Genomic DNA, 17,170 nt, shown 5'->3' with positions numbered 1-17,170 from the left:
ATAGCTATATGGTACCTTGGATTGTATGTATGTATATCATTATTTATATAGCACCCATGGTGTACTCTGTGCATTACAAAAGAGACAATTGTTGATTGTTATTTGTTATGAATATTATGACATTTTTTATTGCAGCTATCTAACTATCCAAGACTTCGAGAGGAAACTGAGAGAATTGTCACTTCTTACATCCGTGAAAGAGAAGGAAAGACCAATGATCAAGTGAGTACACACAATGTAATGCACTGGGATGCTGTGGTATCCTGACAAAAGTCTTTAAAGAAGCTTTGCCTTAAAATATATATATATATATGTCCCCCCTAGATGGGAATCAGGGTTTCTCAGCGGCTAAGCTACATTGATTTCAGCTCTGGGCCCCCCTGGTCCCCAAGATAAATCTGAAGATGATGCCAGTATCTCACTTCTGTTTAAAGGCCTTGTGTCCTGCAAGCCAATAATGAGCTACAAGGGATGAAGTATAGGATAAATATCAGTTATCTACATTAAGCAAACTGTAGGTTGAACTTGCTGGACATATGTCTTTTTTTTCAACCAAATCTGCTATTTAATTTTGTAAAGTGTGGCTTCCAATTGACCTTTGCAAAATGTTACACAGTTGCTGCTTCTGTACCTGAACTCAGGCTAACAATTACAATGTTACATCTTTGTAAATCTAAAGAAAACTGATGATATTTAGTGATTAAATATTACAGCTGTAAAAGTGAGGCTACTAATGGCCTAAAAGGATTTTTGAATAATTAATTACATTGTGCTAAAGTTTGGTTAACATAGTAATTATAGATTTTTTGCAAACATAGTAAAACACAAACATACATTGCACATGAGATATATTGACAACATTATTTTATTGACACTACATAGAAACCACAATTCTTTCTTTGTTCGGGACATTCCAAAAGCACCTGTGAGTTATAGACCTGCCTTTTATTCATATTATTTTTATTTAAAGGTGCTGCTCATGATTGACATGCAGTTGTCGTATATTAACACCAATCACGAGGATTTTATTGGCTTTGCTAAGTAAGTAGTTTTTAGTAGCTCAGCGTCTTTTTGTACATCATCTATTTACCAACTTATAATCATTCGTACTGTCTGATCAGAGGAATATCATATTATATGGGCACCTTTATGAATGTGTATGGGATTTGATAACTCAAATTGTTTACAAATGAAATCATTCGATAAATATGTTTTGTATAAACAAATGTTTGTGTCATATTGTCTCTGAAAACCAGGGAAAGGGAAGAGACGGGGGGTGGGGAAGGGGGGATGGGCTCCCGCATCAGCAAAAGTAATGAGGTAAGTAAGGTAAGTAAATTAAGTGTAAAGATCATACATCGGTGCAAAAGGGGACAAGGGATACTGGACACAAACATACAAAAAGATTCCCCCTTGAATGCACTCGGTTAGATCGGTGAGTAATGATAGGTTTAAAACCCTTTTAATCAATAATAAAATAGTACTTGGATAGAGGGGTATGGTACAAAAATCCAAGGCCACCCCCTAATGACATACCAAACAAAAACTTCCAATTAGTATAGAAATGGAAGGTAGCTGAAGGGATCTCAGCATCAAGTCACATCGGCATGGATGCCAGGATATATATAGTATAGGTCCAACAGAACTAAGTGCTAATCTCTTAATTGAGATGCACTTTTATCTAAAATTCACCAGTCTTGATAAGAAAGACTGCTGATACTAAATCTGAAGGACAAAAATACCCAGACACTCACGTAAGGTGCCAAATCAGGTTGACTCAAATAGTAATTATGCCAAACCTGATACATCGATGCAGATCAATATATTGATGCAGATCAATATATTGATGCAGATCTATAAGAAAACAGTGTGTTCATCACACAACAGATGCAGACTAATTAATCCACGATTGACATGTTACAGTGGAGTAAGAACACCTAGCGCAGCAATGGATAGTCCTGTCATAAAGGGCTAGCACAAAATGTGCATTGGTAACGCCCTGAGGCACGGTTCACAGACCGTATCCAGTTATAGCCTCATTACCAGAACCTATAAGAACTCTACATAAACATAAACTTTTGTATAAAAAGAGAATGTACAGAAATACATCAATACTAGGCTGGTGTTCTACCTGTAACTTAACCACTGATTGTCAGTCTCGTTGGGAACGTGTGTACACGTGGTGTGCAGTCATAGTGCAGGGGTAAAATCCACCAGTGCTGATACACTGCACATGTATTGAATGAACAGCATCGCAATGTGTGGCAACCAGTCCAAATAAAACAGATATTACCTAATACTGAAGAACTCATTTATTCTGCAATATATATATCCCAACACACACACACACACGAAAGTACTAAGGTATTAACTATAAAGAAATTCACTTTGTAGCACACCACCAAATAATAGGAAATAATATTAAATAACTTTATTTAGAAATTGGTTACATAAAACATATATCACTGTACGGGGAGAACAATGAATAAAATATGCAGCGTTTAAGCGTAGCTCCCACCGATGTATCTTAGGCTGCTCTTATAGTCTAGGCTACGGCGCCACCGCCGCATCAAAACAAGTTAATGCAATCCATTGCGTGCACCTAAAGTGTGCGCGACCGCGACGGTGCGACACACCAACCAAAATCGCTGAAGTAAAAGAAAATTGATTTTTTGGGCGACTGCTGTGTGACGTCAGAGGGGCACATGAGTGGTTTAGCCAATGAGGGCGAACCGCTAACAGCCACGCCCCCTGGTCGCCGTCTCGTCTCCTACACTATAGGCAGAAATCGCTTTGACAACGGCGACGGATGATGTCACGCAGTCGCGTAGCCGGGACTAAAAGCTTAGCCTTACTGTGACTGGTTGAAAAAATTCCAGTGTAAGAACAGAATAATTAGGCACTAGAGTTTGTAAATGTCAGAATCACATAGTCATTTATTAGCCAGCACAACCAACCTCACACTGATGATACCCATCAAGGTTGAAACATGTCTGTGAGTGGGTTTACTGGCTTTGCATCTCATCCCAGGCCCTGTCTAAAAGCTGTGTTTAAAACAGTATGCATTGGCTTGAGGATTTGCTTGTGTAATACGAGCTTGAGACAAAAGGTGGCACTGTGTGCTCATTTGCATGTCATTTCCCAGAATCCCTTGCTGCAGTGGAAGCTCTGTGTGCTGGGTGATAATGGGGAAAGATAGGGTTGCAGACCTGTCTAAGACATGCAAATGAATATACAGTAATATTTACAGTTGCTATATATATATATACAGTGTTCGACAATCCTATACATTTACACGCCCGGGGCGTGTGGATTTAACCCCCGGGCGGGTAAATATTGGCCCAAGGAGAAAACGTGCTTGTTTTTTTAAATTTCCCGCGCTCGCGCTAAAAAAAAAAAAAAAAAAAAAACTCCACCTACCTGATTGCTGATTGGCGCTCGCTCCCAGGCTTTGTGGGCGCGCGGCCAGGCTCTATATGAGCCAGCCCCCAACGAGTGGCCATTCTTTCTGGCCGGAGATCTATTGGAGAGTAAGTACTCTCCAATCTCTGCATGCTGCGGCCCCTCTGATCCTTCCCTGCCTCCTGCAAGCCTTCTCCCCGCTTTCCGCGCGGGGCAGGAGATGGTAGGGGGATGTCCCCCCTTCTGTCCCTGTCCCCGCTTACCCCGACTTCCTGCCGTAATCCCCGCGTGGGGTTGGATATGGTCACGCGGGGGAGAGGGGGGGCGAGCGGGACAGTGGTAGTGGTCGCGCGGCCTTTCCTCTTCTTCCCCCTGTCGTGTGTGTCTGTGTGTATGCATGGGTGTGTGTGCATGAGAGAGTGTGCCCAGCTATCATGACGGCGCAGCATAAGGTGTGGGGTGGGGGGGGGGGGCGTCTGCCCGCTCGACCACAAGCTTCATGCCCTCGAGGGGAGCAGGGCAGTGGCGGCCACGGCGGGGCTGACTGTCCCCTGGGGCGCCCGCTGGGGGACACATCGCAACGTGCCTGCCACCTCCCCAAACTACGACCGCGTGAGGTATGGGGGGGGGATGTCGGCCTGCCCTCCCACGAGCGGGAGATGGGCGCGGGTGGGTGGGGGAGGAGCGTGGGGGTGGTGGTGCTGGTCGCGGCCTTTCCTCCCCCCCCCTGTCTGTGTGTGTCTGTCTGTCTGTGTGTATGGGAGAATGTGTGACACACCAGAGGTACCCCCCCAATCAGTCACCCCCCACCCCCAGTCAGTGTCAGTCACCCCCCACCCCCAGTCAGTGTCAGTCACCCCCCACCCCCAGTCAGTGTCAGTCACCCCCCACCCCCAGTCAGTGTCAGTCACCCCCCACCCCCAGTCAATGTCAGTCACCCACCACCCCCAGTCAGTCAGTCACCCCCTCACCCCCCACCCCCAGTCAGTGTCAGTCAATCCCCCCCACCCCCAGTCAGTGTCAGTCACCCCCCCACCCCCAGTCAGTGTCAGTCACCCCTGCCCCAGTCAGTGTCAGTCACCCCCACCCCCAGTCAGTCAGTCACCCCCACCCCCAGTCAGTGTCAGTCACCCCTGCCCCAGTCAGTGTCAGTCACCCCTGCCCCAGTCAGTGTCAGTCAGCCCTGCCCCAGTCAGTGTCAGTCACCCCTGCCCCAGTCAGTGTCAGTCACCCCTGCCCCAGTCAGTGTCAGTCACCCCTGCCCCAGTCAGTGTCAGTCACCCCTGCCCCAGTCAGTGTCAGTCACCCCTGCCCCAGTCAGTGTCAGTCACCCCTGCCCCAGTCAGTGTCAGTCACCCCCCCACCCCCAGTCAGTGTCAGTCACCCCTGCCCCAGTCAGTGTCAGTCACCCCCACCCCCAGTCAGTCAGTCACCCCCACCCCCAGTCAGTGTCAGTCACCCCTGCCCCAGTCAGTGTCAGTCCCCCCTGCCCCAGTCAGTGTCAGTCAGCCCTGCCCCAGTCAGTGTCAGTCACCCCTGCCCCAGTCAGTGTCAGTCACCCCTGCCCCAGTCAGTGTCAGTCACCCCTGCCCCAGTCAGTGTCAGTCACCCCCCCACCCCCAGTCAGTGTCAGTCACCCCTGCCCCAGTCAGTGTCAGTCACCCCTGCCCCAGTCAGTGTCAGTCACTCCTGCCCCAGTCAGTGTCAGTCACCCCTGCCCCAGTCAGTGTCAGTCACTCACCCACCCACCCAGTCACCCCTGCCCCAGCCAGCCACTCACCCAGCCAGCCACTCACCCAGCCAGCCACTCACCCAGCCTCTCTCTCTCTGTGTATCACCCACCCTCTGTGTGTGTCACCCACCGTTTCTCTCCTCTGTCTCCCCCACACTCTCTCTCCCCCCACACTCTCTCTCTCCCCCCCCCACACTCTCTCTCTCCCCCCCACACTCTCTCTCTCTCCCCCCACACTCTCTCTCTCTCCCCCCACACTCTCTCTCTCTCCCCCCACACTCTCTCTCTCTCCCCCCACACTCTCTCTCTCTCCCCGCACACTCTCTCTCCCCCCACACTCTCTCTCTCTCCCCCCACACTCTCTCTCTCTCCCCCACACTCTCTCTCTCTCCCCCACACTCTCTCTCTCCCCCACACTCTCTCTCTCCCCCACACTCTCTCTCTCCCCCACACTCTCTCTCTCCCCCACACTCTCTCTCTCCCCCACACTCTCTCTCCCCACACTCTCTCTCTCCCCCACACTCTCTCTTTCCCCCACACTCTCTCTCTCTCCCCCACACTCTCTCTCTCTCTCCCCCACACACTCTCTCTCTCTCCCCTCACACACTCTCTCTCCCCCACACTCTCCCTCTTCCCCACTCTCTCTCTCTCCCCCACACTCTCTCTCTCCCCCACACTCTCTCTCTCTCCCCCACATTCTCTCTCTCTCCCCCACACTCTCTCTCTCCCCCACTCTCTCTCTCCCCCACTCTCTCTCTCTCCCCCACAATCTCTCTCTCTCCCCCACACTCTCTCTCTCCCCCACACTCTCTCTCTCTCTCCCCCACACTCTCTCTCCCCCACACTCTCTCTCTCCCCTACACTCTCTCTCTCCCCTACACTCTCTCTCTCTCCCCCACACTCTCTCTCTCTCCCCCACACTCTCTCTCTCTCCCACACTCTCTCTCTCTCCCCCACACTCTCTCTCTCTCTCCCCCACACTCTCTCTCTCTCTCCCCCACACTCTCTCTCTCTCTCCCCCACACTCTCTCTCTCTCTCCCCCACACTCTCTCTCTCTCCCCCACACTCTCTCTCTCCCCCACACTCTCTCTCTGTCACTCACACTCTGGATCTGGATCTCTTATTTACCCTATATATCTTAACTATCCTATACTACACCAAAATAACTTATACTGCTTTCTTCCAGATCTGACTCAAGCTTCACACGGAAGTCATCGGAACCCCCCCCTAACCCAGAAGACAGGTAGGGCACATCCCCTCCAATGTATAACATTGCGGGAATGAGGGTACCTGGACATTGAGGGACTGCGGATCAGGTAAGATCCCAGGTGGGATTGCTGCTTTAGATATTGTGAAGCGGGGGCATCCAGACACTGGTTAAGGGGTTCAGGAAACTAGTCATTCACACCTGGCTTTTAATTCTAGATCCGACATTTACACACACACACACACACACACACACGTAACAAGGACTAATTGTAGTATAATGTAATACAATAAATACATTTGTCAAAAACGAATGTTGTTCTGACTAGGAATTTATTAAATGTATTTTATTTATATATTTTATTTTAAAGCGGGGTTGGAGGTGGGGTTGGGGCAGGGTTGGGGGCGGGACTACGTGGCAAGTAGATTTTTTTGGTTGGGCGAGTAGATTTTTGGGTGATTTGTCGAACACTGTATATATATATATATATAACCCTGGCTGTGCTCAAAGCTGTGACCATGCAGCAAGCTTAAGCCTATAGGGAACCATGTTAAAAATGGTTATTGAGGCAAAAAGTGACACTGTGTGCTCATTTGCATGTCATTTCCCAGAATCCCTTGCTGCAGTGGAAGTGCTGTATGCTGGGTGATAATGGGGAAAGGCAGGGTTGCAGACCTGCCTGAGACATGCAGATGAGCATACAGTTATATTTGCATATATATATATATATATATATATATGAGACCGGTTGCCAGATAAATGAGAGCTAATCTTCTTGTCATTGTCGTTTAATAGTGAGCAGCAAAGAAGCAGCCAGCTAAAGAAGAAAAATGCAGTTGGAAATCAGGTAAGAACAACACAGATACTTTATTAGGTCAGATTATTTTGCCTCTTTTTTGGCTTCATGATCTTGACATTTTTCATGTAACATTGTTACATAAAGCTGCAACCCCTGCATGCCCTCCACCCCCAATTTAAAAAAAATAATGGAAGTAGCACCATGTATGTTTTTACCTCTCCTTGAGTTCGCCTTTAATATGGTACCTTCTGTTTGCCTTTTGTAAGTGATTGGCAGTGGCAATTTTACATTCCCTTCTTATGTTGATAGTCTGCACATTGCTTAAAGCTGCAGTTCAAGCTGCCGGTTTTTTTTTTCATTATTTTTCTCCATTCAATATGTGCATCAATACACTCTGCACACTGACAAGTAATTAGCTAAGTTGCCGATCGATCCGTTCTCCTGTAATCGATCGCTGAAGATTCGGCTCGGGGGTTCTTTATATCACTGTTAGGGCTGCAGAAGATTACCCAAGATGCAAAGTTCTGTGTGGAAGATCATGTGACCAGAGAGGCATTAGATACAATTGGTGCACTGCTAGAGAGACGGAAAAAGGGGTGTGCCAGAGCCTGTCTCAGAAGAGGAAGGGGTTATGACTTTGTAAATGGTTGCTATAGAAACAAAAATGCTTGTTACATTAGAATACATTAAAAATGTATTTTTTTTAAATGCTACAAATATTTTGTCATAGTACAGAACTGCTTTATGTAAAAAAAAAAACCATGTAGGATATTGCTTGTACTGCAGCTTTAAATCTTTCTAGAATTTATTTTGAAGAACTTTGTCCCATTCTTTAATAAATGTGTATATGTATATATATATATATATATATATATATATATATTTATATATATATATATATATATATATATATTTATTTTTTTTAATCCCCTGACAACTGGTTATATTTCCAGGGAATAGACAAAGAAACCACCCGCTCGCCTAGTATAAAGTGTGATCTGGGTGCACTAGGGTGTAGCGTGTAAACTAAAGAGAGAAGTTCCCCCGTAGAAAGTATTGGGAATAGAGAAACCCAATATCGTGCACTCACAGATCAATGTATGTTAATCAGAGTGAGACTCAGGGATAAACATAGAGCACTAAATAAAGTATAGTAAGGGTAATGATACTGAGTGCCCCAGATGAAGTTGTGTAGTGTTTAGTGAAAATTTTAATCATCCAAAATATATAAAAATAATTAGATCAAAAATAAATTGTTTAATAATAAAAACGCTGTGAGGCGTTTAACAATGGCGGTATGGTCCACTGAAATGTAGTCATCTGATATTTGTCTGATACCTGTCCTGTCAATAAATCCTTAGGTCAAGTGTGTAGAGACCAAGCCTTGGTTGGGCAGGGAATATTACAGGATCTGTATGAGGACAAATCAGGTGATGTGTGAGAGCTGGTGAAAAAACTTCACATTAGTAAAAAATCCCTGAGGATAACAATTCTAAATGTGCTATATGGGGTTATGGTTCTATAGCTGTAATCCTCATGGGACACTGAGTATTAGGCTGCGTCTAGGCCATATCCGTTTTTATATAATTAATATATTTACACCAAAATTACATTTTTTACATATTTGTAATATATCTATTTCTCCAAGTATACTTGTTTAAAATATCAATGTGACGATTGGGCTGTACAAATGCAACTAATTACCATCAGTGTGCGCTTTTTCATATATCAATGCCAATTAAAATCAGTGATCAATTGAAGTCGATTGCACTTTATGTGTTTTGAAGATCTATCTATCAATCTATATATATATCCGGATATGGGCTTAGCACACTACTGCCTGACGTAACACCGCGGCGTGTGAATTGCGTTGTTGTAGTAGCACACAAATTCCTTTAGTCCTGTGAAGTAGCCGACTGTTTAGTTCCAATTTCCCAGAGCTCTGAAGCGAGACACGCTTGTATTAGGAGTATACGGGACTTTTGAACCCGGAAGTAGTTAGTCAATGTTGAGAGGCAGTTGATCCCTGCGTGCGGGACATACAGCTGAATACTCGCTTGATCTCTAACTCCCTCCGGATCAGGAACTGGGCAACACGGACAATTCTATTGGACTTACTGAATTGCTGTTATATTACATGTAAGTCTATACTTACTTTTATTTGTATTGTTCATTACATTTTCATCTGACCTTTGGTGCGCTCTGTGTTTTTTTGTCTATAAATGATATGTCATTGGACCAACATAAAAAACACATCAAGAAAAATATCATATCAAGACCACACAGTGGTATCTGAAAAATAGTCATGTAATGTGGAAAACGTGTATACATCGTCTAAGATCATTAAACCCGTGGTACTAAATAATGGATTACGGTCTACAAAGAATCAGGTCATTACACACAACCCTGGAACTACTTATCAGTGTTCAGTAAATATAGCTGAAAATGAATATACATGTATCAAAGGGTTGAATGGTTAGAGACAACAGCACATTTAGAAGTGCTTCTTAAAGTCCGGGAATTCATTTTAAAGAATTATTCTATAAAAACTTCAATTTTTACCAAATAAATTCTAGTTTCTTTTTTTCCTAGTACACCTGTTGTAATATTTGATCTTTAAAATGGCTTGGTGAACAAGTTTCTGTTAGAAATTATTTAGGCAAAATAGACGATTCTGCTTGAAGCGTTTTATAATACTAATATATGAACTCAAGACATTGTTGTTAGCACTGAGGTCTCTGTAGATCTAAGGGTAAGTGGGAAAACGACCATGTTCAGAAAAGTAACTGTCAGGGGAAGAAGTTGGCATTGTATGACATTTACCAAATAATCATGAGTGCTTTGTTTTGGGAGGAGTATAGTGTTGGAAGTCTTTTCTATTTAAACCATTCTTTACAGTTCCAGGGAACCAGTCAGCCACCATCCAAGCAAATTGTACGAGCTAAGTTTGTGTAAGCTTTACTCTTGCTTTCCAATTAACTCCCAGAAGGCAGAATGTATGCCTCTAACTGACTAGCAAAGAACAACTTGGCACTAACTCTTATTCATATGCACTGCTGTGAAATTGTTCATATTTGCGTAACCTACCTCAGAGTGTTACTTACATCTCTCTCTCTCGCGCTCTCTCGCGCTCTCTCTCTCTCTCTCTCTCTCTCTCTCTCTCTCTCTCTCTCTCTCTCTCTCTCGCTCTCGCTCTCCATCAGTATTGCATTATAAATAACAGCAACACTCATACGGATGCTGTTTCGCCAAAATTTTCCTAAAGAATTGAGTGTATTCCGAGCCTATCCAATATTTCTAACCTAGTTAGCTAAACCTGCTTTACCCTATTGCCATATGCCACACAGTGATTAAAGATTTGGGATAATGACATGCAAATGAGCATGCTTTGTGCATCTCTTTTTAGCTTCTGTTTTAAGTATAGATGTATAGATGCCGGCATACAAAGATAAATTATTCATAATCTTATAAAGTAATAAGAAAACATTTCATACAGTTTTGTTACCAAAAGAAAGGCACAGCTTTTATACTCAGAGTGGGGGATGTGGGGAATACAGTGAATGTAAGCAGTTTTGCAGTGTGTGACATTTATTAACCTCCTGTTACTGAAATACTCTACTTGTGTGGGCTGTATTTTAATTTACTGTAGATTCATAATCATTTTAGTGGCTACTGACTTGTTTAAGCATCTGCTAACTATGTCTTCTTACTAGCAATCTGTATTTTCGTGTGTGAACTTGCACAAAACGATATATGATATACTTTCATTTTCCATTTACAGTATACAAGTTAGTGTAAAGTATAGAGAGCACTGGGTAAATTAGATACATATATATGTTATGGAACAGACATTATAGTATTGCTTAATCACTTCCATGTTATGTAGCTTTCTTCTTATGTTGTTTTTCAAGTTCCCATCAATCTCTAGTTTCCCCTTCCTCCTTACAAGTGGGCCTACCCCATCATGAGGGGTAAGCTATCATAGAAGATGTGCAACGGTAACTTGTTGCCAAGTATTTCAAGATGGCTTAGAAGGGATGCTCTGGTACTGCAATAGATGTTGTGCAGGGCTACACCAGTAAATGGATAACTGTTGTGGATTCTTTCCTTTAGCAATTTTTATCTTCACAACACATGTACAGATCTTCCGGTATTAGTTTTGGTCATCATACCCAGCTCCCGATATAAAACCAGATCCACAACCTCCACTTGATTTTCTACAATTTAGATTTTTTGTGTACAGAACATCTGTTGTAACCTAAAGACTGTCTCTATGTTTGTAAATTCCCCACTAATTTATCCTTTTATTATTGATCTTTGTTTCCTTTTGTGCTGCATTTTGAGACTCCGGCCTGACCTGTCAGGGTTTCTTTTTAAAAGTCACAGGTTAGTTTGCAATATGCTTGAAATAACCAATTCAACACTTTATATCTTACCCAGCGCTTCTAGCAAGACAGTGGATGCTGAAGACCCCCCTCGAGCTTCACTTAACCGTGTATTTTGTGTGGTGAGATGGACACTTGTAGTGTGGTTGGGTGGGGGAGAATGGCACTGGCACTAATATCTCCTATTACTTCTTGCAATGTTTACATTTTTGGTGTGAGATATCGAGGGCTTGAACATTTGTCCTTTGTTTTCACCATCACAATCTTCTACTGTTGAACACAATTCCACCTTTAATAAAAACATAAAGCTGAGATATGCCTCAACTGTATTCCAAATGTCTGAACTTAATCTTACTTTCATCCTAGATACCAACCTCTTGTGAATAAGCCCTTCATTTCTAATGTTTTTTTCCCTGCATGGCTTGTAATTTTAGCAGAACAATTTGTATTGTTTTATATTTCTCCAATTTTAAGAAACGTCCTTTTCTGTCTTCCTTTAAGAGTAGCATGTTGTGGTAATGTGTTGTGAAAAGAATTCTGTAAACTTTCAGCAATTTGTATTATTTTACTTATTGTTTTACACAGTGCATACATTGCTTTATAATGTGAAAATATGAATATCTTCATCAATACATGGCTATCGTTGCTTTATTTTACTATATGTTTAATGTTTTAACTTACTTAAAGTATAGCATCCATAACTACAATATGTGAATATAACAATAACAAGGTCAGAAATTCAAGTACCATTAAATAATACAACTCCCAATAAATCTCGACAATGGTATAAACCCTACGCATCATTATGCTCAAATAACTGAATGTCTTTATCTAAGTACTGTAGAAACCTTAACTACCCTGGCTCTGATACCACATTCAGTGCTGGATGAGTTTGGATGAGGTGTTGAAGCTGCAGTACATGTTCAGGGTCCACACTGAATATTAAAACGGTGCAATAAAAACCTTTACAAAGCACTGAAAACCTTGGTTTACAGAACAGAGACCCAAGTAAGAAATATTGGCTCCTGTTAATAGTTTCTGCCTACTCATGATTCATCTCTTGAACGCAGCAAAAACGTTGTGTACATACAACCCAATATAAACATTTCTGTTATGGCTGACCAGCCCTTCATGTATGATGTATGATCAACATATTTTCCCAACAAATATGAACTGCTTCTTTAATAGATTAACAAAGACCAACAAACAAAGAATACACTAAAATCACAGGATTAACTATTTCATGCTTAGCATTACATATTTTGGTGCTGTATGATGAATCCTATTGAAAATCTAAGAACCATCAAAAACTCTTTTGTGGCGTGAGAAGATAAAATAAATACATATGTAAGTATTTAGGAGGCCCAGGCACCAAATCTTCTTTCTATTTTTTTTGTCGACAAAAAGAGCATATAGATTTAAGAACATCTGCCAGGGGTTGTGATTACATCTTTCACAATCGAGAACGTAAAAAAAAATATATACATGGATGGGTAGCACCACATTAATTTCAACTCCGGGGATCTGCTGTTCCCGAGATACTTACCAGGAAAATTACTGCTGGTTCTTCCTTGAATTTAAATCCCCCGACTTGGCAAAGACCAATAGGAAGTCATGGCCCGCATGACATGATATATTTAAACCTCCTTTTTGCTTCCCCTGGAGGGGGCGGTACCTGTGATACCTTCAGCAGTAAGTATCTAGGGAACCAGAGGGTCACTAGAGCTAAAAATAATGCATTTTCAGATTTCCCAAAAAAATGAGCAGTGGGAACTGCACCTTTTAATAGTCAGGAAGATCATTAGTATTTTGTGTAAGTTCTCACATTTTGCAATGGTCTATTGGAGACTTTATAGATGTTATACACCACATGTTCATTTGACTATTTGAACCCCCACTCTCCCCTATTCTTTAGTATATTTGGAGACTCTTGTTGTTCTCACAGCACATGTATAATTACACCTAATAATAATTTTCTTGTCGGCCCCTCAATAACCTGTGCAGTAATGCTTAGACGTTACAGTAGATACCAGAAACCTAAATAATTTCACAGACCAGCAGACATTTGACATTAAACAATTTGCATGTTTGGCATGATTGTAAGTTCAGGCAGAATTGCCTTTCATCTTGAAAGAATGAATCCCAGCTTTGATTACAGCTTTTTTGTTATTTATATGTGGTTACTATTTTTGCAGAATGTTTAGTCCTGCTTTTTTGCATGTAATGCATGCTAAATGTGTAGGAGTTCATGCTTCTGCCAACCCATAATAAAACATTAAGCATGGAAAATCAGCAGGTGTAATGGTAGCACTCAAGAGGCTCCATTATAAATCATTCAGCAAAGTCGACACTGTTATATTGAAAGCAAAGTTATATTAGCTATATACCGTGCCACTGTTTAAATAGAAAAGGTTACTGCTTTAAGCAACATGGCACAAAATGACTCACAGGAAAATTGTTAGCCACTTGCTTTTTAACCCCTTAATGTAGCAATGCAAAGAGTACATTGCGAGTTAATCCTTTCCTTAAAGAATAGGAATGTTTTCTGCATTTAATTAGTAGAACGTTGTTAATTGGAACTGTTTTGAGCAACATAATAAAAATAATAACTGATAATATAAAAATATGGCTAGTTAGTGAGCAATCAGATAGTGTTCCAATGGATGTCGAATGTTTGTGCTTCCTTAACCATTACATTTGGTATTGGTTGAGTCAAAGTGTATGAGTAGTCTAACAACAATTGTACCTGTAATACATTCTATCTATTGCACTAAGAGTAAAACAAACAAACAAAAAACAGGGGCTTGAGCTTTCTGAAAAAACAATACAGGCTAGGTCTTCTTTTGTGTCACCAGAGGTGCTGCTACTGTAGGTCTAGAGTAATCGGTGTGTAAAAAATGTTTCAAAGCACAGAACATCTGTTCACTTTTTGGCAAATGAGTACTTTTTGGCAAATTATTTGGGGGTTTTAATTAAAGAGATTTTTGAAGAGTTGTATGTCAGACCCTAAAATGACCACAGATGCCTCATGATAAAAATGACAAAACGGTGCTCTTTTAACAATGCAGACCATTTTTAGAAAAGCATATTTTCCTGTTGACCTGTTCTTCAGGGAAAGGGAGGGAGAGGGCTGTTTTTACAAGCCTAAGTAATCTTTCAAAGTGACTTCCTTCTGTTACTCAATTCATTTATGAACTGCAAGAACTGTGAATAGGGCTATAGCTAACCCAGTTCAGCTCCCTGGATTCTAGCAGGAAGGAACCGTGTCATCCTTCATTTATCCTGTCAAGAGAGGACCCTGCTGACAGTTGCAATATTATCTCCTATCCTTGCTACTGCTGCATGTGTTTCCCCTCTTCCTGATTTGCTCCAATTCATGCCAGCAACTTCCAAAAGTGTCCAGTGGCAAATTATCATTCCTGCAACAAAGTAGTAGAAGACAAAACAAATAGCAGTTCTAAGCCTGCCTGATACCATAGTTATTATATAAGCTTGGGAAAAATAACAATTATAATTGACAAGTCATTTCATAAGCTCCTGATGCTTCCATGCAGCATTATCTTGAGTTCCTTGAAGGATAAGCCTTCAAACCTGAAGGAAAACACTACAATTTGAGTGATGGCCGTTACAGAAGCAAAAGGGTTAATGCAAATACAAGCCTAGAGCTGTTTTTATCTGTACAGCTGTCCAACTTCACATGAGTCAGAGTAATCAGACTGTGGAATTTGCTTCTAGGGAAAGTAGTGGAAGTTAGTTCCTTAAGGAAATATAAAGTGAAATTGGATAGGTTCCTTGCAGACACACACATGTAGTTGCAACAGTATTTAAGTTACGTTAAAATTCTCCACTAGCAGATATATTCTTTTTACTTCTGTGCGATGGGAATCATTAAAACTGTCTTTTTATAATCCAGGATAGTTGCTGATCATTTATACTTTGAGCTCATGAAAAAAGTTTATGGTCTATACTATTCCTATGCAGCTGCTGGCTGTTCTTGCTTCTTCTAGATCTTCATAAATGATAAGAAAATGCAAGAGCACAAAAACTGAACTTGGTGCATCAATAGTTTACTCTTAATAAAACATCAAATCGTTTTTGTATGTTGGAGAGGGATCAGTCAACTGAGCAGCTTCAATAGTTGTCTATTTGTACAGTATGAGTAGATTGTCATTTGGCATGAAAAATTAGGTCAGGTTAGATAGGGTAAATGTTATTGATTTTTGGCCATTAGGATAGACCGTACTGAGCTAGTCTGCTGCTGACATAACAGTAAGAAATAAACCATTTATGGTTAAAAACATACAAGAAATGCTACAGGTCACACTTTGGTAATGTAAATGTGGATTTCTTTTTTTTTTTTTAACTTGTATTTTATTGTTTTTCAAAACTTCAAAGGGAGGGGGGGTACAGAAAATGAAAAGGGTGGATGGGGAGGGTTCGGGGGAATCATCCACAATGGTCTCCGCGCTGGGAACTTGCAAGTAGAGGTATACATATATTTATATTAAAGTATAAAAGACATCCTGCGTGTTAGAAATGCAAACAGTTTGGTTTGAAGTTGTATCTGAGTTCACGGTTTTAGGTCACATTTGGATTTTGCCATATATAAGTCGCCCACGGGTCCCAGGTTGTCAAGAAACTATCAAATCTATCATGGACTAGATTGGTTAATCTTTCCATAGTCATAACATGGTTCATTTTATTCATTACTGTTGTGATTGGTGGGGAATCGTTCTGTTTCCAATGTTTCGCTATCATTGCTTTAGCTGCCGAGAGAATTTGTATTATCAAATAGTCTGCCTTCCTTTCGAGACCGTCTGTAGGTTTTAATAAAAGTACAGTTTCCATATCCCATGTCAAGTCCAAACCTAGTACCCCCTTTATTAGTCTTCTGATTCTTCCCCAGTATAGGATGATCTTGGGGCAAGACCACCAGATATGTTTAAACGTGCCCACTTGTCCACAGTTACGCCAGCACATAGGGGAAGTTGATGGAAAGAAAGAATGGAGGCGCACAGGCGTGTTATACTATCTGTGAAGGATTTTCAAATTTGTTTCTCTAACCACTGAGCATCTGGAAGCTTTAGCTATTCTTTCAAATATTTCTTCCCAGTCCTCCATGGTATTTCCTATATCTTTTTCCCAATCTGATATATTTTTGCTTGTTTGCCCTCTATGTTGCTGTATCAGTACCTGGTAAAACTGGGCGATTGTCCCTTTATTGTATATGCCTGATTGATGCAGCCTCTCGAAAGTGGTTAAGGATCTAGTCCACATTTCTTGTGGCCGTATCGAGGAAACATAATGTTTAAGCTGCATATACTGGACTGTGTGTGTATTCGGGATATCATATTCTCCGCTTAAAACAGAGAATGGCTTTTAACTCTGCCCCCTTTTTGCATGCTACCAATAGAAGATAACCCTTTTTCTTCCCATCTTTTAAAAACAATTGAGTGTTGCGATGCTGGGAACTCTGGGTTGAGTCTGATTGGTGCCAGAGGCGAAGGGATAGATGAGATCTGTTTGTGTTTACAGTTTTTGTCCCAGATACTTAAAGAGTGTGTTAAGACTGGGTGGGATTTATAGTGGTCTGCTCTGTTATTTTTTCTTATCCACAACAGGTTTGCCATATTTGGCATTTTGG

The 17,170-nt window shown here is 41.8% G+C and overlaps 1 protein-coding gene across 10 annotated transcripts in view; it reads left to right on the top strand.

Annotated features, from left to right (window-relative positions):
- Positions 1-17,170, top strand: part of DNM3 (dynamin 3) — a 292,881-nt gene that overhangs the window by 70,128 nt on the left and 205,583 nt on the right. For 6 of the 10 annotated variants that reach the window (XM_075616718.1, XM_075616717.1, XM_075616723.1 and 3 more), the window contains exons 11-15: positions 136-222; positions 971-1,041; positions 7,138-7,189; positions 10,040-10,092; positions 11,582-11,648. In XM_075616718.1, coding sequence (XP_075472833.1) covers positions 136-222; positions 971-1,041; positions 7,138-7,189; positions 10,040-10,092; positions 11,582-11,648 — 330 coding nt within the window. The remainder of the gene's footprint in view (positions 1-135; positions 223-970; positions 1,042-7,137; positions 7,190-10,039; positions 10,093-11,581; positions 11,649-17,170) is intronic. The other 4 variants (XM_075616721.1, XM_075616724.1, XM_075616726.1 and 1 more) reach the window with 1 other exon arrangement.

Source organism: Ascaphus truei, chromosome 10, assembly GCF_040206685.1.
Source record: "Ascaphus truei isolate aAscTru1 chromosome 10, aAscTru1.hap1, whole genome shotgun sequence".
In the NCBI taxonomy this organism is placed as follows: Eukaryota; Metazoa; Chordata; class Amphibia; order Anura; family Ascaphidae; genus Ascaphus; species Ascaphus truei.
This window is presented reverse-complemented; position numbering and strand designations above follow the sequence as displayed.